Source organism: Equus przewalskii, chromosome 21 (assembly GCF_037783145.1).
Source record: "Equus przewalskii isolate Varuska chromosome 21, EquPr2, whole genome shotgun sequence".
NCBI classification, from domain to species: Eukaryota; Metazoa; Chordata; class Mammalia; order Perissodactyla; family Equidae; genus Equus; species Equus przewalskii.
Window position 1 is genome coordinate 8,947,900 of NC_091851.1, and position 26,534 is coordinate 8,974,433.

General features: G+C 38.8%; 1 protein-coding gene across 8 annotated transcripts in view; it reads right to left on the bottom strand.

Moving 5' to 3' along the window:
- Positions 1 to 26,534, bottom strand: part of MACROD2 (mono-ADP ribosylhydrolase 2) — a 1,868,269-nt gene that overhangs the window by 567,888 nt on the left and 1,273,847 nt on the right. For all 8 annotated transcript variants that reach the window (XM_070588786.1, XM_070588788.1, XM_070588789.1 and 5 more), the window contains exon 7: positions 11,988 to 12,018. In XM_070588786.1, coding sequence (XP_070444887.1) covers positions 11,988 to 12,018 — 31 coding nt within the window. The remainder of the gene's footprint in view (positions 1 to 11,987; positions 12,019 to 26,534) is intronic.

Sequence of the window (26,534 nt, forward strand, 5' to 3'; positions counted from 1 at the left end):
GTGGCCAAAGAATGGAAATGTGGATTAATTCAGGATGATTAAAAATTAACTCCAGAAAACCACTCTATCACAGTTATAATCTATATACTTAGATGTATAATTATACTTAAATTAACTGCATATGAGCATTATTCATAATAGCCAAAGAGTAGAAACAACTCAAATATCCATCAACTGATGAATGGATAAACAAAATGTGGTATATCCATACAATGGAATGTTAATAAAATGGAATACATTACTGATATATGCTCCAACATGCATGAACTTTGAAAATATTATGCTAAGTGAAACAGGCTAGTCACAAAAGACCACATACTTTATGATTCCATTTACATGAAATAGCCAGAACAGGCAAATCTATACAGACCAAGAATAGATTACTATTTTCCTAAAGCTGGGGAAGTGGGGCTGAGGAGTGACAGTTGACATAGGCTTTCTTTTGGGAGTAATTAACATTTTCTAAAATTAGATTATGATAATGCTCACACAGCTCTGTGTATCTGCTAAAGTCATTTTAAAAGGAAGGATTTTATATTATGTAAGTTATATTTTAATAAAAATGCTTAAAAATTAACTGCATATAAAAGATTGGGCTCTGTTATTATTAACAGATTCCTGTGTTATCCTCTTAAAATCTAAGTGAAATCATTCCTCTCAGTAAGTAAAAAAATTGAAACGAGGGTGTGATAGATCTCAGTGATTTCTGAATCCAGAGTCTGGTCTTCAGTCTAGACAGAGCAGGTCAACAGCCTTCCCTACCACTGGACAGCTACCTATTTTATTGATTGATTGATTGACTTAAGACTATTTCTTTAGAGCAGTTTTAGGTTTACAACAAAATTGAGAGGAAGGTAGAGAGATTTCTCATATACCGCTGCCCCCACACTTTCACAGCCTCCCCCGTTATCAACATCCCCCACGAGAGTGGTACATTTATTACAAAGGAGGAACTTCCACTGGCATGTCTTAATCACTTAAAGTCCATAGTTTACTTTAGGGTTCACTTGGTATGTTGTACAGTCTGTGGGTTTGGACAAAAGCGTAATGACATATATCCATCATTACAATATCATGCAGAGTATTTTCACTGCCCTAAAAAGTCCTCTGTCCTCTGCTTATTCATCTCTCCTCCACCCCAAATCCTGGCAAAAACTGCTCCTTTCATTGTCTCTATAGTTTTGCCTTTTCCAGAATGACATGTAGTTGGAATTATACAATATGTAGCCTTTTAAGACTGGCTTCTGTCACTTAGTAATATGCATTTAAAATTCTTCCATGTCTTTTCATGGCCGATAGCTCAATTCTTTTTAGCACTGAATAATATTTCATTGTCTGGATGTACCACACTTTATTTATCTATTCACCTACTGAAAGATGTCTTGGTTAGTTCCAAATTTTGGCAATTATGAACAAAGCTCCTATAAACATCTATGTGCAGGTTTTTGTGTGGACATAAATTTTCAACTCCTTTCATGAATACCAAAGAATGCAATTGCTGGATCATATGGTAAGGTTATGTTTAGTTTATAAGAAACTGCCAAACTCTCTTCCAATGTGGCTGTAAGATTTTGCATTCCCATCAGCAGTGAATGAGAGATCCTGTTGCTCTACATCCTTGCCAGCATTTGGCATTGTCAGAGTTCTGGACTTTGGCCATTCTAATAAATGTGCAGTGGTATTTCATTGTTGTTTTAGTTTGCAATTCCCTGATGACATATGACGTGGACTATCTTTTGATATGCTTATTTGCCATCTGTGTATCTTCTCTTGTGAGGTGTCTGTTAAGGTTTTTGACCTAATTGTTCATTTGTTTGTTTATTTTCTTATTGTTGAGTTTTAAGAATTCTTTATACATTTTGGATAACAGTTTATCAGAACGATGTCTCTTTTGGAGATATTTTCTCCCAGTCTGTGGCTTATCTTCTAATTCTCTTGGCATTGTCATTCATAAAGCATAAGTTTTCAATTTTAATGAAGTCCAACTTATCGATTATTTATTTCATGGATCATGTCTTTGTTGTAGTATCTAAAAAGACATCACCGTACCCAAGATCCTCTACATATCCAAGGTTATCTAGGTTTTCATCTACATTATCTTCCAGGAGTTTTATAGTCTTGCATTTTACATTAAAGTCTATGATACATTTTGAGTTAATTTTTGTGAAATGTGTAAGGTCTGTGTCCAGATTCATTTTTTTGCATGTGGATGTCCTGTTGTTCCAACATCATTTGTTGATGAGACTATCTTTGCTCCATTGCATTTCTTTTGTTCCTTTATCAAAGATCAGTTGACTACATTTATGTGGGTCTATTTCTAGGCTCTTTCTTCTACCCCATTGATCATTCTGTCGATTTTTTTGCCAATACCGTACTATCTTGATTACCGTGGCTTTATAGTAATTGTGGAGGTCAGGCACTGTCAGTCCTCCAATTTTGTTTTTTTCCTTCAATATTGTGTTGGGCTATTTTAGGTCTTTTAACTCTCCATATAAACTTTAGAATCAGTTTGTCAATATCCATAAAATAACTTTCTGGGATTTAAATTGGGATTACATTGAATCTATAGATCTGACTTCTTGACAATAATGAGTCTTCCCATTCATGAAAATGGGATATATCTCCAATTATTTATTTATATAAATTGGCATTTTTATATTAAACTTTATCCCGAAACCTTGTTATCATTGTTTATTAGTTCTAAGAAGGTTTTTTCTGTCAATTCTCTTGGGTTTCTACAAAGATGATCATGTTGTTTCTAAATAAAGGCAGTTTTATGTCTTCCTTCCCAATCTGTATACCTTTTATTTCCTCTTCTTGCCATATTGTGTTAGCAAGGACTTCCAGTATGATGTTGAAAAGGAGTGGTAAGAGACGATATCCTTGCCTTGTACCTGATCTTAGTGGGAAATTGTTGAGTTTCTCACCATTAAGTATGACATTAGCTGTTGGTTTTTTTGTAGATGGTCTTTACCAAGTTGAGAAAGTTCTCCTCTAGTGTTAGTTTACTGAAAGTTTTATCATGAATGAGTGCTGGATTTTGTCAAATGCTTTTTATACATTTATTGATAATCTTGTGATTTTTCTTCCATAGTCTATTGATGTGATGGATTACCTTAATTGATTTTCAAATGTTTAATCAGCCTTACATACCTGAGATAAATCCCACTGGTCATGGTATATAATTTTTTATACTCTTCTTGGATTTGATTTGCTAATATTTTGTTGAGGATCTATTTATTTTGTAGTTAATTAAATAAATGTTTATTAAGACTTACTTTGCATCTGGCTTGGTGCTAGGTGGACAGAGCTTGGAACCCAGTTTTATAAGCTAAGTTCCAATAGGATGGAAGTCTTGAGTAAAGGGAAAATAAGTTTTATGAAAAATGTAGCTGCTTAGAGGCTGGCCCAGTTGCATAGTGGTTAGGTTCATGTGCTCCGCTTTGGTAGCCCAGGGTTCACAGGTTCGGATCCTGTAATCACGGACCTACACACCACTCATCAAGTCATTCTGTGGCAGCATCCCACATACAAAATAGAGGAAGATTGGCACAGATGTTAGCTCAGCAACAATCTTCCTCAAGCAAAAAAATGAAGATTAGCAGAAGATGTTGGCTCAGGGTCAGTCTTCCTGACCACCTCCCCCCCAAAAATAGTGGCTGATTAGTAAGAAGATCTGGGAGCATTTAGGTGAACCTAGATTAATTTGAAACATTTAGAAATGAATTCAGGTCTACAAATTATAGAGAGGTAATTTCATGTTGATTTTGTGAATTTCAATTCAATTTTTAGTTACATGTGGGGAACTCTCCTTGTTGACTATGGCTGAAAAGAGAGACAAGGTATAAATAAACTATTTTATTCAGTTCTAAAGATTCTAAGGAGAGTTCCTTTCACTATCCAGGAGTTTTAGATTCATATTCATATTATCATTCATTCTCTCTCTCCCTCTCCTTCTCTCCCTCTCTCAATATCTCTCAGTAATATTTCCACTCTTCTATGATTAGACTCTTGCCTAAACTCACATTTCCCTAGGGATCCTTAGCACACAGGATGTTGATCTGCATCTGCTTGGGATCTCTTATATGTTTATAGATGGATGTAGCATCAGGGGCGCAAAGTGTTACAGAAGCAAATTGCAGTTGATTCCTCCAAGGGTTGCTATGGAAATGGGCCAGAATGAAGAATGTAATAAATGATACAATTATTTCCTCATTTTCAATATATTGATCTTAGTTCCACTATGTCTGCAAATTTTGCAAGAAGTATAGTACAAAAAAAATGTAAATGCAACTGAGGTGAGAACTAAATGTCTAAATATACTGGCTGACAGCTAAAGATGGGTCATTTTTCTGATGTCTTAAGAAATCTATACCTTCAATTTGTTAGAGTTCAGGATTATGAAGACATTTTAATAAAGTAGATACTATCAAAATCACCATATATTCTTACAAAATACGGACCATGATGATTTAAAAACATTTACTGATTGTGGGTAAATGGCACTGCCTCAAATTAAAGTACCTATAAGTGAACTGTTTGATTTAATTTGCCTTTCTTTTCCCCTTGAGCAATGATCTCTAGAAGTCCATCATAATTCAATGCCCTCTTTTTTCCACATAACAGAATTGTAGTCAGACACATGAATTCTAAGCTAGGATAAATTTCCAATCTCCTTGCAGTTACGTAGGTCATAAGACCAATTTCTCCCCAATGGAAGGTAGATGGAAGTGACAAGTGCTACTTTGAGTCCAGGGACCATAAGATAAGATGTGTTCCCATCATATGTGTTTCTTTTGCTGGAACCAGGGCAGGTAAGTATATAAGAACAACGTGTTAAGGAAGGCAGAGCAACTGCTTGGCACCAGGGTAGATTCATGGCTCTTTGAATGACAGAGTGGAACAAATCCTCCCACAAATAGGATGCTCACTCTGGAACTGTTAGCACAGAGAGAAATATACATCTATATTCACTAAGCCACTCTATTTTAGAGTCTCTTTGTTACAGCAGTTTAGCTTTACCCTAACTAATATAGTCTCTTTCAAATGCACTTCAAGATGCATTTTAAAAATAGAATCATTGACTAAAAAGGATTTGACATGAAAATCATTGTCCTAAACAGCTAAACATACTTGACTTCTCTAAAGAAACTGTCAGAATTATTTTTGAAGTCCTTTCTAAAGAGAGCTGAGCTATGTTTATTTAAACTTGCCCTTTAGAATCAAGTATGTATAAGGAACAAGAAAAAGAAATGTCACTCAAGACTAGATGAGAAAAATGAGCAAGAGTATGGAAACTATTTCAGTGATCGAACTGAAAGTGTGGTCATTTCTTAGACACCCCCAAACAGTTCTTTAGGGAGAGTATCTTAATAGTGCTCCTATTTTCAACATGGCTGAAAGATATTCCCAGAGTTACTACCAAATGGATAGGTTCTATAATTTACTGAAGCGGTTTTCCTATTTCGTTAAAAGGCTTTCTGTTTTAATACTTCTATAAGAAAAGCCATTTTTTAAGGCAGCATAGCAATAAGTGGCAGCCTCTGAGAAAGAGGTGGGTTGGAATTCACTTGTGCCCTCTAGGCCTAAGCCAAATTTTTACCTTGACACAATTGCAAGGAGGTGGACCTCAGAAACAGTAATAAAAATTGCAGCCTTTGTTACTTTTTGAAACACTTAATCTTTTAATTAAGTCCTCAAATTGTTCAGTTTGGACAGCGCACCAGGCAGAAAGACACTGGTTATTCGCTGCATCCTCAGGACCAGGAAGCTAAGTTTCCAGGATTTTCATTTCTTTTGGCAGATGCCCTGGAGGAACCCTGCCTGCAGGTCTCACTGTCATTTTTATGTAAGCTGAACTAGCGTATTTTGTTGCTGGGCACTTAAGACTATTTTCCAGAGCAAAGGCGGTACCTTTGATTTCATAGTTTGATGTCTTCTTATTAAAGACCCGTGTAGCTTAGAAAAAGGAAGAGAGGAGTTTATACTACATTTTGTGGGATGAATGCATAAATGTGGACATATGTAAGTGTATTTGCTATAAATGTCTATCCAAATGGTAAGCACTCAGAGGGTTATAAACAATTTAATAGCTAGAATTTGGTTGTCTGTAAGGCTCTTTCTCCAGTGCTTCATAATGATGAGCTCGTAAAATAATATTCAAATATTATATAATTGAGGTGGGTTTGGCCCCAGCACTGCATTTTCCCAAAGGGAAGTAAGTTACACTGATTCTAATGTTACTTTGCTTTGAGGGCTGGCAATTAACTCAAGGATTGCCAAGAACAATCAGGCCTCCTATAGTGGGAATAACATGGCCAGACAAAAAACACAGGATGTCAGAGAAGAGAATTTATGACAGAAAAAAAGAGTCATCGTTAGACCACCTGAAAGGAAGTTTTCAAAGCAAATGGAAATATCAAAGGGAAGAGAAGAAAGCAAGAGGGAGGGGGAGAGCTGTCAGGGGAATGAAAGGGAGGGGCACACATTTTTGTCAATTTTGCTCTGGTTTCCAAATGTATTACATAAGATAACTCTTCCAGCAAGCCCAGAATTGCACAGCAATGCTTGTCACACCCTCTGAAATCTGTCAGCGTTTAAAGCTGATGGAGGGCATGCCCTTAGCATTGCTGTTGGAGAATGCCCTGGTTTCTTTCCAAGTCACGTCTGTGAATTTAGACAGATGTAGTGATAAAAATATTTGCCAGGTAGATATAAGATTAATGAAACATCGCGTTGGTCTCCTTTTTACCAGTTAGAAGTAGAAGAGCGAGCTTGAATGCAAATGAGGAATTCATTTAGAAAGTTGTGTCCTGGCAGCATTTCACAGAGACCAGCTGATTTGATAGAAATAGGCCTTCTGTGTTCATAACAGAAATATAATGACCAAATATGGAAGCTGCGTTAGCTAAATTATGCTGTACTTAAATTTTTTCTGCAAATTTCCAGCCAATAACTCAATATCTGAAATTCCTTCCTCTCTAAAATATACCACCTCATACCTGGAAAGCAATATTCGAATTTTTTCTTCTTCTCCTGAGAGAATATTTTCCCAGTTACTCAAAGCATACTCCCTTCCACCTGGACTTCACTTCTGTTAACTATATTGACTCCCATAAAATGGACTAAAATTACTTTTGCTCTTCACTTCTCAGCAAAAATTCCATTGCTATGCATCATGTCTAGCCTCTTTTGTTAAACTTATTAGCACCAGAGTGTCCAAGTTGGACTCAAAGGGCAGAAGGCACGCACGAGATCTGAAATGTCCATCAGGAAAGTTTAGATCGGTCCCTCTGAGACTGGTTTAGCAGCCAATTCAAATCTTTAACAGGAATCTGGGAGTTCAGAGCCCCTGTAAGCCTCATCTGGATCTATTTTTCCAAAAGTAACACAGGCCTTTCTTTGGTATTTTAACAAATGTGGCTTTTCATCCTGAGTGTAAGCAGGCGATCTGGTGCCCCGTGGAACCATCCTGGAAACATTATGTTGGAGCTGCAACAGCGGTCGCTGAAAGAATGGAAAAGTCTGGTTCCTCTTCCAGCGGAACTTCAAAGCAGGCAGGGCCTGCTCCCATCCTGTGTCTTCCTTAAATTGGGTTGAGTTTCACAGTGGATATTTTTCAGTATGTGTCTTGCAAAAAGGTGCAGTTTTAGGTTTTGCGGCCATCAGGGCTTGTTCCCCAAAGGCTGAGGAATGGGGAGAGGCTGAAAGAGGAATTAGCTTCTGCTGTGGTCCCGAGCACCCCCAAAGGACTGGTGTGCACCAGATCCTCCAGACACGCTCTGAGTGTGATGATGATGCCTGAGTTTCCATGAAATGGGAATGCTTACTGTTGAAATTAACTTGGTATGAGATCATCCTGGCAATTAAATAACCAAACTCCTACAAAAGATGGGTCCACCGTAGCCAAATTTTCTTCTAGTAGAACTAGACTTACAGGAGGTTTGTGGACCATAAATCCAAAAGTCAAGGTAAATCTAAAGCAAACAAGTATCTGAGAAATTCCAGCAGGTGGGGAGGGGGGCTGGGACTAAGGCTTGTTGGGAGAAGTTAGGATAGGGCCTCACGGCCGACGTGTACCTCTCTGACTGACCGTTACCCTGTGGGCCATAATAAAAAGCAAAGGGGCTTTTTCTTAAGTGGAGTTTAGTGTTGTATTCAGCTTAGTTCTCTAACTGAACAAGTTTTTGAGTTTTCATTTTACTTGGTCAAGGTGGACACTGCCATGCCTACAAATACCATTTCCAGATTAAGAACGCTTTTTTTTTTTTTTTTAAAGGTTGGCACCTGAGCTAACAACTGTTGCCAATTTTTTTTTTTTTCTGCTTTACCTCCCCAAACCACCCCCTGTACACAGTTGTATATCTTAGTTGCAGGTCCTTCTAGTTGTGGGATGTAAGAATGCTTTTTAGAAGCATATTTGTTTTTCCTAAAATAGAGATGTTTGCCCATTAAGAAAATATCAACTGTGTAGCTTTCTCTACCTGTTATTTTGCCAGTCAACAATTCTGTTTTTTGTATCTTCAGTTAGGCAAGAACTTGAGTTACAATCATTATCATTGTTATCAAACAGCAAATATTTGCTGAGCCTCCTCTAGACACAATGCTAAGCCCTGAGTGTGCATAGAATATGCACAAGTGAATCCCTGCTCATTAAAGAATTCCAGACAGGCTATAAGCACAAGTTATATCAGCAGAAATCTATGGCACAATATAAGGGGGCATTGCTAATTCTCCAGATTACAAAAGCAGAAAGATTTCAAAAGATGTAATGACTACTAAAAGTTGGCATATTAAAAGAAGACTTCTCAGAGATCAAGATTCAACCTGCATAAGTGTATGTGGTGTATTTTTGTTTGGGAATCAGGAGAGAGAGCAGTGGTAGCGATGCTGTGTGTGAGTTTGGTGCACATGTGTATGTGTGTGTGTGTGTATGGTATAAGGAAGGGACAGAGAATTGGACCTGGCAAGGTATATAACATGCTTTGAGATTCATCATCTTATTTGTGGGTAACAGAATATGTGTCCATGATGAGTGCATGTCAAGAAATTTCTCAAACTATATTCTGGAGAAAATACTACTCCTGAGAAAGGTTGAGAAAATAACAATCTCTATGGTCACATAATTTTAGGAAACGCTGCAAACTAAATTCCCCGTTTAAAGCTACAAAGGCAAAGAGACATAATTTCTTGGCACACTGATACACATACTCAAGAAGATATTTTTCCCCCCTCTTGACAAATTTTGAAAGCACTGGTTTATAGGAGATACATACAATGCCTATTGTGCAGTCTAGAAAGAGTGAACACTAACCTGCAAGTAATGGAATATGATCAAAGGCTCCTGAGCAGATGGGAAACAGGCACCAAGTGGTATCTCAGAAAAATTAATCTAGTAAAGTTTAGAATATGGAATAAGAAGGGAAAGGACTAGAACCAGGTGACTGTTCTGAATATTCGCTCTAAATCCATTCTAGAATGATTTACAAAGTGTTGGGAGTTTTGTTTGCAAGCTTTTTAATATTTTCTTTTCAGCCATGAACTTCTTTAAATAAAGTATTATTTGATATCTTAGAAAATAAACATAAAAGTAAAACTGATCTAGATGATGGAGGAGGCAGAGCAGACTTCTGAAGAAGAGCAAGAAAACAAGTGACCCATAATATTTAGGTACTAGGAGAGAATCAAGCACCGACCAGAAAGCCATAACTTCACAAGGGACATAAGAAATAATTTTCAGGTTGCAAAATGCTAAATGGTCCATAAACTAAAAAGGACTGGAGTAATCTAATAGTTACTAAAACAGGATCTTATGGAGCTAAAAATAAACCTAGGCCTCAAGGTAGCCAAAGGCAATATGGCATTTGACTTTGTGCGTATCATTCTCACTTTTAAATTTACTCAAAAAATAGAGAGGAAGAGAGATGAGTAACCAGGACTTGAAAACTATATATGTACTTTGTTTGTCTGTTTGTTTTAAGATTATGCCTGAGCTAACATCTGCCACCAATCCTTCCCCTTTTTGCTAAGGAAGATTAGCCCTGAGCCAGCATCTCTGCCCATCTTTTTCTATTTTCTATGTAGGACACCTGCCACAGCATGTCTTGATAAGTGGTACGTGGGTCTGCCTGGGATCTGAACCGCAAACCTCAGGCCACCAAAGGGGAGCGTGTGAAGGTAACCGCTATACCACTAGGCCGGCCCCAACACTTGAAAACTACATTCTTCCAGCTGGTATTGTGGAAATTGTCCAAGCTTGCCTGGTGGCAGCCCTCCAAGCCAGTGACTGTGACTCTCTATCAATGCCCTACTCAACAGTCTTCAATCTTTCTCCCCATCCAACACAATGAAGTACAGAACCAATTCCCTTATTTTGAGCCATGTTACTCTCTCTAAGGAGAAATCCCAGTCCTTCAGGGATGAGAATTAACCAAGAGTCACCTTAGGTTTGATTTTGTTCTTCCTATCCTCTCCTGAGCCTCTAATTTTAGTGTCCCTCCTCATCTTCCTTTATTGTTCTATTTTCTTTTCCTGCCACTTTCCTTCCTTTTGGTGTATCATGTTAAATTCACCCTCTGAAATTCTTTGCATGTTCCCATAAGATTCTCAGAGACAAAACAGACATTAACAATATGACAAGGTAATAAACATGGGAAATGATGTGTATAGTACTGCTTTAAGCAGCTGGAGTTTTGTTTGTTTGTTTTTTGTGAGGGAAAATCAAGATTGTCATGACACAACATTCTCAAAATGAGAATCATTTTGCAATGGAGTCTGATTTGACTCTAGACAAAGTGAAGTGAAGCTCTGGTCTCTTGACCAGGTAAAACTTAGCATGTAATACTTCCTTTAAGCAGATATTTAAGAGCTCTAACTGACCATCTATGAGGGAGAAAGAGCAGTCATGATGGGGATAACGGTGAAGTTTAGCCCTCTCTAGCCCAGTGTTCACAGAGTTTCCACAAAGCCAGGCTATAGTGGAATCCAGAGAGAAAAAAAACAAAACATATTTGAAATTTTTAAATAGTGTGACTAAATCTTTCCCCATTTAATTTAAATCAGGCCTACATTTTCCATTTTATTCTCACCAAAACCTTCAACAGAAATATCAGATTAAGAAGAAATCAGTCTTCTACCTTTGACATCAAACTAGATATCCCTCCCCTATAGTAATAAACTTAAGCCCTTTCTCTACATTTGTACATATTTTATTTTTCAGGTAAGAGTCTCCACGTGAGAAGTTTGAGCTCAGAAATGTCATAATCTGTTTTGCTTTAACAGAAACCCCTAAAATGATAAGTAATCTCCATTTTACCTTAAGATTGTAAAACAGATTTATTAATGGCTTGAGGAAAAAAAAATCATAGGGAAATTTCATTGTAGGTGGAAAGATATTTAGAGAGCTTTAGGCTGGTGAAAACATGTGATTATAAAAATATTTTCCTTCCATCTGTAAGTGAAGCAGTCACTACTTAAAACACACCATCAATACCAGAAAAAATATTTACAGCTTATTAAAATCATCTGCTTTCATTAACAGTCACTTCTTTGGATTTTTTAAAAATTTAAATATACAAATATATGCATGTATGTGCATTTTAATGTTTCTATTATTGTGTAATTCACAACTAAATAATGATAATGCTAGGCTTTATACACATTATGATTCATCTAAGGGAAAAATCTGACTTTACTAAAGAAAATATTATTAGAGGTCAAATTCTACTAAAGCAAAAATTTTTGTTTAACAAAAGACATTAAACCACAGTGCAGCTAATCATTTCACATGGTACCCGACAAAATTCAAGAACAAAAAGAACATCCAAATAGCCTCTTGAGATTCCTCGATGATGATTTGACCTGCATTTTGAGTCTCTTTAAATCACAGCAAACTATATTCATTAGAGAACTTCTTACTTTTCCCGTTAACCTCGCCTTTACCAACAAAATAAAGAAATACAAACATTATCAAAAGCTAGATCACTTACCATAAATGCCTGTTGAGATGCAGGGAAATGCCTGTGAATAAACCACAAAAATAACAGTAAGTTTTAAAGAAACATCTCTGCCCCACTTCAACATCATCTATTTCAACATCTATTTTCCTTGACAATGTGATGGCCTCTATTCAAATGCTCTGAAACTCCACTCAGTTGGAGTAGGAAACATTGTGGAAATGGGCATGTTTGATTAACTGAAAATTTTTCCTTAACAGCAATCATACCAGCTTGCAAGTGCCAACTGTTAAATTTTCTGGAATCTTGTGAACTGATAGTTAAACATAGTTATTATTAAGAAATTAAATCACATAAACCTGGAAGGAAATAAGTTACATTTAAAACAAAGACTCAGAAATCATCTCATCATCTCCTAATTAGTTTTCCACGTTTTACTATTACCTCTGTTCTTGAGATTATTTATGTCTATCTTATGTGTATGATGGAAATTCTGTCTAATGGTGTGCTGCTGAGCATCTCGTCCTAGCTCCATGTCAAGTGACACCATGTTGGTGGCTTAAAACCTAAAACTATCAATCAACATTCATGCTGGACTATGCTTGTGGGTTAATTGAAACCAGAGGTTGGCCATGGATACAAAATTTTGATAAAATTTAACAAAAGTATTCTGTGAGAATCAATTGGTTATATAGGATTTATAATAAAGGATATTGTATATTTTATTCTTACATTTAAGTTGTGTGCTACACATTCTTTTTATTAGTAAAATTTAAAAATAAACTTATATACATGTGTATTTCTGTCTTTTTTTAGAGTCAGTTTTTAAACATTTACCAGCACATCACCACTTATACTATAAGCTATGGACTGAATGTTTTGTCTTCCCGAACTTTTATGTTGAAACTCTAATGTGATATTTGGGGTGGGGGCTGGGAGTTAATTAGATCATGAAGGTGGAGCCCCCATGAAGAAACTAGTGTTCTTAAGAGAAAGAGCGCTAGCACTCTGCTCTCTGCCACATGAGGGTACAATGAGAAGATGGCCACCTGCAAACCAGGAAGTGGGCCCTCACCAAACACCAGATCTGCTGGCACGTTGATCTTGGACTTTCCAGCCTCCAGAACTGTGAGAAATAAATGTCCGTTGTTTGAGGTACCCAGTCTATGGCAATTTGTTACAGCAGCCCAAACTGACCAAGATAGCATATTTTACCTAGCAATGTTTAAAGAATTTGATTGAAAGAGTGAGTGAACAAATGTAAATACACAGTAACTAAATTAGACTTTCTAACAGAAGAAAGTGATCTGGGCTTGGCAATGTCCTCTGTCGATGCACCTTTGTGAAAATTTAATCGAGATGTTTTCATCTCTCTGGCCTTTGTATTTTTGAATTGAAAATGAAGATGATAACACCCTCCATAAAGAAATGTGCTGTGGGAATTAATGACAGAATTTTTTAAGAGGTGACTGATACTGTGTTAAAGAATCTAAAAGCTGCAGCTGCTGTTGACTGTAATAGCTACATTATTATTGAGCTCAATAATGATGAAACTTCTGTCTTTTTTCTTTATATCTTTGGGTTAAATCTGTACTGCATTTTATTTTCCTTATCATTTTTATAGATTGTATGTTTATTCCCTTTACATGGATGTCCTATTTAAAAAGTCACAATTTGGTGATTTTGTTTTAGAGAAAGTGATAGTTGACTCTGAGTTCACCGTTATATCTGTAAAATGATAGATTTTGTTTCTGTTCTTTTACTAGTAAATGCTACTGTTTCTAACAAGAAAGTAGGACAGTTTCTCTAACATAGTAAGAGCTATTTTTTAAATAAATTAACCAGTCAATTCTTTGATTCCTCAGGTTCTTGAGGTGCCAATAAGATCTGAAGAATGTTCTTGAATGACTCAATCCATCCAATGACACAGAACCATGAAGAGATAGTACCAAGCAAATTCTCCTGAAAATGTTGTAGTGTCTTTCTAGGCATTCTGCAAGGCTACCAACAGGTCTTACTCCATGTGAAAATCAACTGCAAACTTTCTGTAAACATTCTGCTACTAATAGTAAGGGCTCAGAGTTCAGGAATGGCCTATTAAAAATACAAATTAGAGAGGATTCAGGGTCATCCCTATAATTTGCACCCTGCTCACTCATGTTACACAGTGCCTTTTAAATGAAGTAGAGAGAGGAGAGTTCACAGCTCATGCCCCAGGAATTCCATGGGAGCAAACTGAACACATAAATATCACCCATCTTGTGCTTGCAGTAGAGAAGGAGAAAAGTTTGAGACCTGCTGCATGGAGCCATCAAGTGAAAGCTAGAAGATACCACAGTGTTTTCGACAAACAAGTCCACTCTAAATCTCATCTGGCATCCTTCCAGTTCAGGATGTTGAGCAGTTTGCCCAGCTGCTCTGAGCATCAGTTTCCTCATTAGTAAATGGCAACTATGAGACTCCTGTCAAGGGGTTTATGCAAGGATTAGGAGGAATAAGGAATGCAGAGCATTGTATCTGACATGTAGTAATATCTCATTTAATGCCGATTCTTTTGGTGGGCACTGTGATGCTCACCAGGCTGTACTTCAAGAGGTAACTTGTTGCCCTAGAGCAGGGCTTCCCAACATTGGCACTATTGGCATTTTGGACCAGATCATTCTTTGTTGTGGGGAGCTGTCTAGTGCACTGTGAGATGTTTAGCAGCATCCCTGGATCCTATCCACTTGATGCCAGTAGCATGCCCCCAGTTGTGACCGTCACAAATATTTCCAGGAGCTGGCCTGGTGGCATAGGGATTACGTTTGCATGTTCCACTTTGGAGGCCCCAGGCTTGCTGGTTTGGATCCCAGGTGCAGACCTACACAGCGCTCATCAGGTCATGCTGTAACACCATCCCATACACAAAACAGAGGAAGATTGGCACAGATGTTAGCTCAGGGACAATCTTCCTCACACACAAAAAAAACCACATTTCCAGACATTGTCAAATGTCCCTTATGCGGTAAAATCACCTCTGGTTAAGGACAACTGCCCCAGAATCCGGGCCTAGATCCCTGCAGTGCTGTCAGCAGACAGACTTCAGCTATCAAGCTTTTCAGGGATCGCCTCAAATTCAAAGAGCAACCTCACTCAGGGTCATGCCCCTTCCCAGGACAGTCCATATCCAATAACTAATCAACATAGGGTATAAAGGCCTTGGTTCATCTTGGCTCAATTCAGTGTAACACTGAAGGGCCCTACCAGCCTCAGAGCTCCCCATGGGGTCAGCAGGGCCCTCACTAGGCCTGCATCGCAGCTCATCTTTTCCCTCTGCACACTCCTGCTTCCTTTCTCTCTCTTCTTCTGGCATTGATCCCAAGGACACACTTTAATAAACATCCTGCACCCTAAACTCTGTCTCAGAGTCTGCTTCCTGGGGAACTGATCTGAGTTAACTCCCTTCTGCTTCCCTCCTAGGCCTGGTTATACGAGTTGTTCTCCCATCAGATCTAGCAGAAGAGAGAACATACTGAACAGTTAATGGCAATTTCATTTCCCTTGGCTCCGAACTCTATCATGGAATCAATCATGCAACGTAACAATTGAGTCTGAATGTACCAACTGCCTTGTCTGTTTCAACAAAGACAAATAGCTTCATCTGAAAATGACATTGTTGCCTTGAACTTGAAGGCAAACAGTCGTGTAATGGAGGATGACTTTGGTAATATTATTGTATTAATTCAAACAAAAAGACTACAATAAAGCAGAGAAAGAAATACAATATCATGGAAAAAATTCATTTTATGTGCAACAACTTTGCATATAATTCATCCAAGTGAAATTTCATCCATTAGTCACTTTTTATTACTTAAGAGAGAGAAAGAGAAAAAAAGAGAAACAGAATGAGAAGGAAAGAAGGATCAAATAAGCTCAACTAAGGGATTTACATCACATAGTCTGTGTTTTTTGCCATAATAAATTTCTGATGGGGCCACCAGAAGTGAGTAGCATGGGATTTCTTTATTTCAAAGTTGTATTTAATATGACCACCTCCCACAAAAATTCTCTCCTGTGAAAGAATGATAGATTATACCAAAACTCAGGCCAATTAGCCTGGTTTGTTTTAAGTGCACATACCTCAGCAGTCACCTGTGTTACTTAGGGAATGACATCACCAGCTCAATTTGTCCAGTTCCAGAGTCTCCTTTTAGCAAGCCCCAGGAGCAAGAAGTCTCCATGCTAATCAGGTCTGTGCATAGAGCCGTCAGAACCTTGCTTGATAACATTTGACTTTTAGTCAGTTTTTATTCCAAATCAACATACACTTCCTCTCTCAGGGAAAAAATAATCATTTGACTTAGAGAGTGAGAGAGGATTTTCCTTTTGTGAAGTTATAGATTGGGCCACCACCCAGAATATATTTCCTTAGCCTACCACGTTGGTTTCAAGTTTATGAAATTATAGATCGGGCCACCACCGGGAATACAATTCCTTAGCCTTACCTATTGGTTTCAAGTTCATTTGTATAAACACTAAAGTCCTTAAGGCTGTATGTAGACTATGCCTCTGATCCTATTGAATGTCTGTCTCCACTTCTCCCATTTATGTCTCAGTAATTTGAGGGCAAGTAAGGAACTATCCCTCAACCTTCTTTGTCTTGACCCTAACAGTGCCTCCAAAAGGAAGGCAATAAGCCCTACACCAAATCATAACCATGGCTTGCTTTTCCTTGACCGTTGATTCTCGGTTCATGCATTCCTGCAAAGTGGGAATTTCTTCTGCTCCCCTTTATCCATGGTCATTATCATCCATGCATTGCTTATGCAGCAGCCTTCTGATATGAGTAAGATTGACTCCACCCTCAGCTCCATAGGAAGGTGTTAATTGACCTAAGTAAGCAACACACACCACCTTAGCCACAAGGATGGAGAGATGGAGAGTTCTGACATCATTGAGCTGTTGGTATAAATTACCTATAAAGTGCTCCCAACCTCTAGAATCTTTCAATTGCTGAGCCAACACTTTCCTTATTGTTTAGTCAGTTTTAGTTAGATTTTCCAAGATTTGCAAACAAAAGCATGCTACCTGATATAGCTTCCATTTAAGTGTTTTTAATTATATATCACATTTCACTGAATTGAGAAAGCTGTCTATTGTAAACACCATTTATTTTGCTCTACTTTGTGTAACACTAAGAAAAAGGAAGCTCCATTAAGTTAAAGCATAACATGTTTTATTATCATTTAGGACTTTTATTGTATACTTATTAAAATTGCTATTTTGAACTTATTTAGATAATTTCTTAAGTCTCTTCTTGCTCTAGAGTATAGATAAAATAAGAGATAAATTGGTTGAGGTTTCCTAAAACTTCCTCACATTCAGAGTGCAGTACTTCTGAATCACTTTTTAACGCAGAACAATGGATGTAAGTTTTCCACGGTTTTATCCTTGTGCTCTCAAGAATTGCGTTGTTGGTCCTATCCTTCATGAGTACTTCACTGTTGACTCTGGACTTTTCTTCCAAGCCTCTAACACCCTCTCTGAAAGTTTTGAAGCTGGCTCCTTTGTTGTCAACAAAAGTTTTCAGACAACATCCAAGACACACGCCTCCTCCTCAAATGGCCCCTAAGTGGTTGGTTGGCTGAAAGTCAGGGGATTGCAGCTGTCCAGTCAACCCACCTGGAATGACAACCACGTGTGCATGAGTACAGGCAGTTAAACCTCATCATGACTATGCTGCACCGTAAAACATCCCAGGGTACAATAGGCATCCTATATTCAAAGAAGTTACAATATGAGACAATGTGCATCAGTGAAATTTAGGGTACCATTCTTTTTCTTTAGATGTTTGGTTATCAGCATAGTGAGTTGAACCATAGTTCCTGTGTCCAGAATGCAGCATACTTGGGTATTTCTCACACTGTGAGATGCCCAACTCTAGGAGTATGCAAGATATTTTGAGAGGGCAAACAGATGGGCATTGCCCATTTCAATGTAATATCTACATATTAACATATTATTTTTATATACTCCATTATTTTCCCCAAGTTTTCATCCCTCCTTCTATCTACACCCTTGGCTCTGGGATTTTACAGTTCCTCCACTAGGGGAGGATGTATTTTCCTTGTCCCGTTGATGATGGATTTGAGCATAAGACCTGGTTTGGCCAATGCGATAAAGGTAGACATGACATTTAGGCTTGAACTTTTGTACTCCTGCCTTCAGAGGAGAACCTGAGAAGAATATGCCTCATGTAGCTACTGGTCCAAAAAAGCTAAGAGACAACTGGAGCAGATCAACTAAACCCAGCCTAGATCAGATGTGCCCCAACCAACCCACAAGCATGTGAGCAAGAAAGACATGCTTATTATTGTATTATGTCACTAAGCTTTAGAGTTGTTTCTTGCACAGCATTATTGCGGCAATAGCAATAATGTAAATATACTAAAACTATAAATTATTATAATGTATTATAACAAGGAATACTGGTTTTCCACTTACGGTGAGGATACAAAGTTTCCTTTGAAAATGAAAGTACTTACAGGGTGAATTAAAATATTAGATAATTATCATATTAGAAGGTGTAATGTGAATGCTTAAAATGAGGGAAACACTGATGCAGTAAATAGAGATTTGAATTGGAAGGCAGGAGACCAGGGTCACTCCCTCGCTATAAATCTGAGAGCCAACAGCTTAGCTCCTCAGTGCCTCAGTTTCCCCATCTGTAAAAGAAGCAGAGTTGGACCAGATGGCTTATTCAGCTTTTAAATTCTATGATGCTATAAAATAGCCTGTTATACTTCTCTATAGCTTAAGATAAAGGTGACAAAGAGACAAGGCAATTTTATAGCATCCTGAATTCCTCATAGTGTTTGGACATGGGTGGTGACAGCATGGCAAGAATAATAGCTGTCATTCTTGAATTACTGCAATGTGCTGAGCATGAGGCTGAGTCAAATGCATATTATATGATTCATTCTCATGAACAATCTTGTGAGAAAGAACAGATTACCCACTTCTTATAAACATGGAGCACAGTAAAGCTAAGAAAGTGAATTTGCTCAAGGTCATGGAAAAGAATGCTGAGGGATTTATTTACTATTTTGTATAAGGAATGATTGATTCTACGTCTTTTTCACCTTTAATATTTCTTAATTACGCAAATAACACATGAATATATTCTCAAAAAGCTCAAACAAGACAAGTATAGGCAGATGGCAGTAACAACTTTCTCCTACAGCCATGCTCCCCGCCCCTCCCCCCCGATTTAATTAGAATTCATGGTCAACAGTATGGTGAGCATCATAGCATTCCACACATTTACCGTTTAGAGCCTAAGTAAAAGTAAGATCGAATCTTTGCCTGATCTCAACCCTCTAATCACTTCCCATCACATTTTAATAAAATCTGAAGTCACGAGCCCACCTCCAAGCTCCCAGTGATCTGGCTCCTGGCTTCCTCCCTGCCCTCCTTTCCTTCCACTTTCCCCTGCTCACAGAGTTCCAGCCATGCTGGCCTCCTTTTGTTCTTCACACACAGAAGTCGCAATCCTGCTTCAGGGCCTTTGGCCTTGCTGTCCCCTCTGCCCAGCACACTTCCTGTTAGATCTCTGATCAAATGTCACCTCCTCAAAGAGGTTCTTTCTGCCTCTAGCTAAATTACTCTCTATTTCCTTAGGCTGCTTGGTATCTCTTTATGACTCCTATCGCCACCTGACACACAGTTGTTTGCTTGTTCATTGTCTCCTCAACTTCAATTCCCCTCACTGACAAGCAAACTCCCATGAAGACCTTTGTTTTACTTACTGTTGAATGACCTGCACTAGAATGGGGCGTGGAACTCAATGAATACCTGTCGAATGGATGAATGAATGAACAATTGTGTTATATGGCATATACGAACATATTCATGTATATTTTTTTCTGCATGAATTGCAGCATCCATTCTGTTGTATGTTCTGAGACTAGTGTTTCTCATGTACTAGATCTTGGAGATCTTTCAATGTCAGTATATATTGATCTATCTCATGTTTCTACTGTCTACATACTATTCTATGGTGTGGTTACACTATGTTTATGTAATTATTGCACATGGATCAACATGCAGGTTATTTGTCAATTTTGCTATAACAAATAACCCTGCAACAAGCAATCTTGACTATTCCTGTACGTAGTTAGCATTTTCTGGTATGCTCCATTCCTAGACATAAACTAACTTGTTTAACCATTGGGCTAAAGAAAAAGTACATTGAAAATTCTAAAAGTACTGACAATATAAAATATCTTCAACAGTAGAGAAGAATCAATAATTTCTTTTTTCACCATTACATGGGTGAATAGACCAAAAGGATGCCGTCTCTCTAACAAATTGCACTGGAAAATGCAAACACTATCAGTGCACCTTCCATCCCCCAGGCTAAACAACCTGAAGGCTGAGGTCATTTAAAGGAGAATGTGAACCGGATCACAGAGGAAGGGCTAGTGAAGTGTTTGGAGTGCCCTGTGCAAGCTCGCCCAGGCACCGTAATTATAAACAATAACTCTGTTTTTGTTTCCTTCATTATACCTTGGAAATAGCTGTCATAAAGTCATTTATTGCCAGCTGCTTCATGTTTATAACTACAGCTCCACGCAGTATAAAACAAACTATTACATAGCCATGAATAGTAGCAGTCCGCTTCCAAACTTTATATTTTCCAAGAAGACACCTGGACTAGTTCCACCCTGAATTTATTAGGATGCAAAATGTCAGAACCAGCAAAGAGAAAAACTTTCCTTTTGCCCGAGCTTGCTCTGTGATTTGTAGGAATGTTTTACTGTAAACTATACGTATGTGAGAATGAGAACAGGTCACCGTAAAGCTGCTGAACCCCGAAGAATGTGCATTCTGTTCCAAAATGCCCACATCTGTAAGCTCCCCTTACATAGAAGTAAAGGAAAAAGACAAAGGTTAAAAAAAGAAAAGAACAAAAACTTTTCATATCAACAGCAAACCAGTTGTGCGATATGAAAGCTCCTGCTGAAACAAAATGTCCCTAAAATGACTACTTTTCAATCACCTTAATCACTTCCAATTTTGTAAGTAACCACTCTTCATCTTCTTCACAATTAAGTACATGTATTGGGCACCTTTTGTATCTCTGGCACCAAGGGGTGGGGAATGTGAGGGGCTGGCCTTGGGTGACTTTTCCTGTGCAGAGACCAAGGGAAATTGAGATAACCATAATTTCAGATCCCCTGAGAAGTAAATTACCCCCCTGAGACTGAAAGGCCCACAGCTCAAAGCCATTGCCCAGCCCTGACTGTGTCTGCAGGGAGGGGCCTTCCTGGCTAAAGAAGGGGCCAAAATGACAAGGAGGAGCCCTGTACACATAGGACTGAGGGACTAGAGCACCGACTGAAAGAGCACAGGGCTTTCGGCAGAGCTCTGGAGGACACATGGACCTTGGAGTGGTCCTCAGCATGGTTGTAAGGGACACTGCCACCATCCTGTCCATTATCATTCCCTTGTGCCCCTACCCCTGGTGAGTCCTACACACAGAGAACTGTCACAGGACTGCCCTCAGGCTGCTGAAACCGACTTGGCTAGTGCTCTCAGAGAGCAAGGAGTCTGGGAATCAAATCCTTAGTGCGGCTCTTAACCAATGACTGAGGGGTAGAGTGAGGGAGGGTGTCAACACTCTCACATCCTTGCCCTGGTGGGGACGATGCTGAGGTGTGACCTTCACTGTCTGGCGAGCATCACCGTGGGATTTTGCAGTCACCTGGGACTTGGCCTAATACCAACGCTTCCATTCTACTCTCAGTTCCTCACATCTCACCCAGTTTTTTCCTAAGAAATCCCTTTCCCCCAAATCCTCACCTCAGAGTCTGCCTCTGGGGAGCCAACGCAAGACATTTGTTATCGTTATATACCTTGATGCGCTGGCAGTAGAACTTTTAAAGTGAAAAAACCTGTGGACTTATTTTGGGAGAATCTCAGAGGAAATAAAGCACATGGTCATTTCCAGTCAGTCTTGATAAGAGGGAGAAGAAAAAGAAAGTAAACCCTTGTGAAGTCACAACAAGGAAGAAAGGACATCTTTAAGAGACAGGAACAACTTGAGCAGCTGAGGCTTGGCTCAAAGCCAAGGAGGGGCTGCCAGAGAGATCCAACGGGGAGGAAACTCAGGGAGGGACCATGCAGGGAGAAGGGAGCAGCCTGGGACCCCATGTCTTCCATGCAGGGCCCCACACAGAAAGCACGCCATGTAAAGGTTTATTAAACAAATCCAAGTAGGGGTATCTACTCCTGGTTTTGAGTCAATCCCTAATAATAAGTTGTATCTTCATATCTCTCTTAATTAGAAAGTTGAAAGTCTGACTTCCAGAGGAAACATTTAAGAAAATTCTTTAACAACAAATAATCACAAAACAACACAGATGTTCTCACAGAGGAGCAGCCCAAAAGCTTTGACACAGTTGAGCGGTGAGTTGATATTTTCTAAGAGGCTATGGATTGGGTACTATGGATACAGTAACCCTACCATTTCTCAGTCAACCTGTCTGAAGTTTTCTTCCAATCCTCACTAATGATCTGCTAACAAACTGAACAACTTTTAGAAGGCAGAGAGATAATACACATTCAACAAATATTTACTGAAAGACCATGGAAACAGACAGGATACCAGGGTGTCCAGAAGCTCCGGCTATCAGGTTCTTCTCCTCTAGTGGCTCAATAAAACAAATAGGAATAAAGATAGCACCTAATTCTAAAATTCCAGGGTATTTCACATGGGGCTTGCTGTCTCTCATAATGACGCGTAAGACTGAGAGGAGGCATTATTATTGCTGTCCCCAGATGGAGTGAATAACCTACCCAAAGTCACACAGTGACTAAGACGAAAAGCTCAGACAGAAGCCCTGATCTTCTGACTCAAAATTCTAAGCACTTCCCACTGCAGAATGGAGTCAGTGAGGTCAAGGGAGGAGGTGGAAGGTGAAGAGCGGAGAAGACTCCACCTGGAGCATCCTCAATGCATAAGAACGGACTGGTTAAAGATGAGAATTCTTTTTCAGCATCAACACAGTATGAAAGCCCTTCTAGGAAACAGCGCCAGATCTTAAGAGTATTAAATCTGCCATCAAACTGAAGATTAGTTTAACAGTGTAACTAAAGATTAGGATACTTTGGAACCACTATGTTATTCTCTTCTAACCAAAGCCCTTTTTATCCCACTGCTGCACCACACAATTGTAGCCCAGGCTACAAACTCCTGCTATCCAGCACAGACTCTCTCCCCTGGGATGAGCTGAGGTCCTTTCTTTCCTGTGTTTACTAATCCATCACAGACCATGTGATTGGAGAGGGAGCAGATTGCTAGATTATCAACACACATGCAGGTTTTGTACCTGTAGATTTTTTGACACCTCTGTTCCATCTCTTAAAATGTCAGCATACTTTCTTCACAAAATGGGCCATTCCATTTCAGCCCCCTCCATAATTTCATGATGTGAACTTGAAAACATTACATAGAAAAAGAGGTGGGTCTCCACATGAATACAGCCACTTCTTAAGTCAATTATACATGCAAATGCCTGACTCCCTTTCATATTTATGGGAATCAGAGGAGACTCACTTGACAGCTGCTTGGGGCCTATACTACAGTGTGGTTTGTAAAGAATAACAGCTTTAAATAAAGAGAGTTGTGATTATGCAGCTTGAGTCAATATGTAAAGGTAATAAATTCTTCTTTTCTTAGTCACAAAGGAAGACATTAGTCAAGCCTAATGTATACTTTATATTTAACAAGGGAATTAATTAGGGAATAATTACTAAGAAAGAGGTGTCTAAAGGATGCACCATGTAGCAATGACTAAAATAGAGGAAAGCAAGAAAGGAAAAGGAAAAGGAAATTGGTCATAGTCATATTTCCCAAGTTCAAGAATTGCTACTCACGGCCTGAAAATGGCTGCGCTGTGTCGGCCATCAATCGTGGTGAAGAGTTTTATCAACTGGAGTCTATTATGGAAATGAGCAAAAAGAACAAGACGGGGAACAGCCAGTCTTCAAGAAGACAGCTGACAGCTCAGGCCCTAGGATGTGAGTTATTTGTACACATTTCCCAGTGATCACTGCATTAATCCAACCAGGAGCATCCCAGAATCACAAAGAGGGGAGCAGGCAGCTGGCCTTTCACTGTATACACCAAGGGTCAGTGTTGGCCCCTACAACACTGAGAGGTACAAACCAACTTTCACAGAATGTGATGTACCTATGATTCACTAAGAACTAGTTAAAACTAAATTCCTTTCTACTTTTAGGGAGTTAACAGTGTATACACTAGTTGTCATTATTGTTAAAGAGGCAAAGAGGAGGTCACACACGTATGGATGGATGGATGCAGAGATGGATGGAGGCATGATGGGAGGACAGATAGACAGGTGGATGAATGGATGGATGGAACAATTCTTAATTTAGAGATGAATACTTTTAGTTACAACTAGCTCTGGTAGACTTTGATTTCACTGAAAGTATAATTTCACAAAGTGAAGGATTTAATTTTTAACCACAATCTCACAATTGCATCTTGATGACAAACAAAATAAAAATCATCCATAACCATCCATCCATTCATCCGAGTTGTAACTGTCTCAGATAAAACTTACTACAGCCAAGAGTTATATTCCTTTTGAGTGTGTGGAAGGATTTGTGCCCACTGCTTTTCCTCACCCTTCATGCTAGTTTCTTCTTTCTGGGATTCTCTGAAAGTGAGACACATCCTCAACATGGAAAATAATAGTTTCATTAGCAACAGATGTCACTTGAAGTAACTGAGGAAGGTTTCTGAGGACACAGTAAGAAGCTAATGATTAGACAAGGCTTCTGTGGGAGATTTATTTCCTGTAAGTTCGAAAGAGCTGTCCAAGTTTCCTCCACCCCATGAAATGCATTCATTCCTAAACCAACAATTCATCCTGGGATCTCTAGCTCATATCTAACTGCAGAAGCTGTAAACGATCCATTTTGGCCACACTTCACACTGCTTTACTAGTTTTTAGTGTTCTGCTGGAAGTGCAGACATCTCAGAGGTGCAATCGTCCCTGGTAGTTATCTGTTCCAGCTATCCCATGAATGGCTCCTCTCTCCGTCATCTCTGATAAGGCTCACCCAGGCCCCACCTGAACTCTCCCGGGATGGGGAGTTCACTGGCTCGGAAAGTGCATGGACCAGTGCTTCTCAAACTTCAGTGTGAATTCACTCACCTAGGCATCTTGCTGAAATGCAGATTCTGAGTGAGTAGATCTGGGGCAGGCTGAGATTATGCATTTCTAACAGTCTCCTAGGTGATGCTAATGTTGCTGATCTGTGCATATTTATAGTAGCAAGTAACTAGACAATAACACCACTTCAAGTTCTACTTCTCAGGATAACAGTGCATGAATTGTAACCTGGGGAAAGGCAGGGAGGAAATTATTGTTCCCACCTAACACATGAATGCCTGATGTGTCCAGTCTTCCAAAGCTATACAGAAGTTGGTAAAAAACCAGGAAGAGGCCAGATGATGAAGTCCATGCGTTTCCCCCTACTTCTGTACTTTCCCACAGAACTCCCCTGTTTAAACACTTCATTCCTTTCATCCTAGTAAAAATACTTGTTCTTCTGCTCACATGAATGGAAGGTCAACAGTAGAGTCTCAATTGCTTCCTAGTGGGACTATTTTGTCTGTTTCTCTGTCCATGTCATTTCTATATTTTAGATCCAAAATATATTCCATAAATTTGGACTCAAATAGTTCTCAAAGATTAATGTGTAGACAAGTCACTGGGGGACCTTGTTAAAAAGCAGATTCTGATTGAGAAGGTCTCAGTGGAGGTTTTAGTTTCTCATTTTTAACAAGCTCTCAGATGATACCAATGCTGCTAACTTTGGAACAATATTCTGAGTAGCAAGAGGTTAGGCCATTATTCATCAAATTTTCACACTCTGAAAAGCAGTAAAGTTTCTTATGATGCAAAGGACAGGCAACTTAACTCCAAGTAGCACTCAAAATGAAAGAAATTTGCAGTCTTTTATTTTAAAAAATGCAGTGATATGTATAGCTTCAGGTAAGGCTTGATCTAGCCTTCTTAATGCCATCTCCAATTACTATACCAAGTAATTGCTTGACTTAGGCTAATTGGCCAGCATGAACCACAGATGTGTATATATGTAGTAACTGTGAACATGCTACTTGATAAGGAGGAAGTCAAGTTGTATGTCAGGTGTTTTTTTGTTTGTTTATTTTTCACTAAGACAAAAGCTGAGATGTTCCCTCCTGTCAAAACTGCACGGAGATTTTTTTCTTGGGTTGAGAAGAAGGCCCTATGGAATGATTGTGAAAAGTACTTCTGCTCTAAACACTGTGATTCAGTGATCTGAGAAATTCCCAAGAACCTCATAATTAGAAGGCATAGATTATTAAGGACTAAGAAAAAGCCCAGAAACATGTGAATCCTTATGTCCTGCCTTTAGATTGAAACATAAACTGCCAGTTAATTTATAATTTTTTAAAACTCCATTAAAGATTCTCAGAACTCTCAAACCAATATTTAACAACCCTCCCCAATCACATAAATT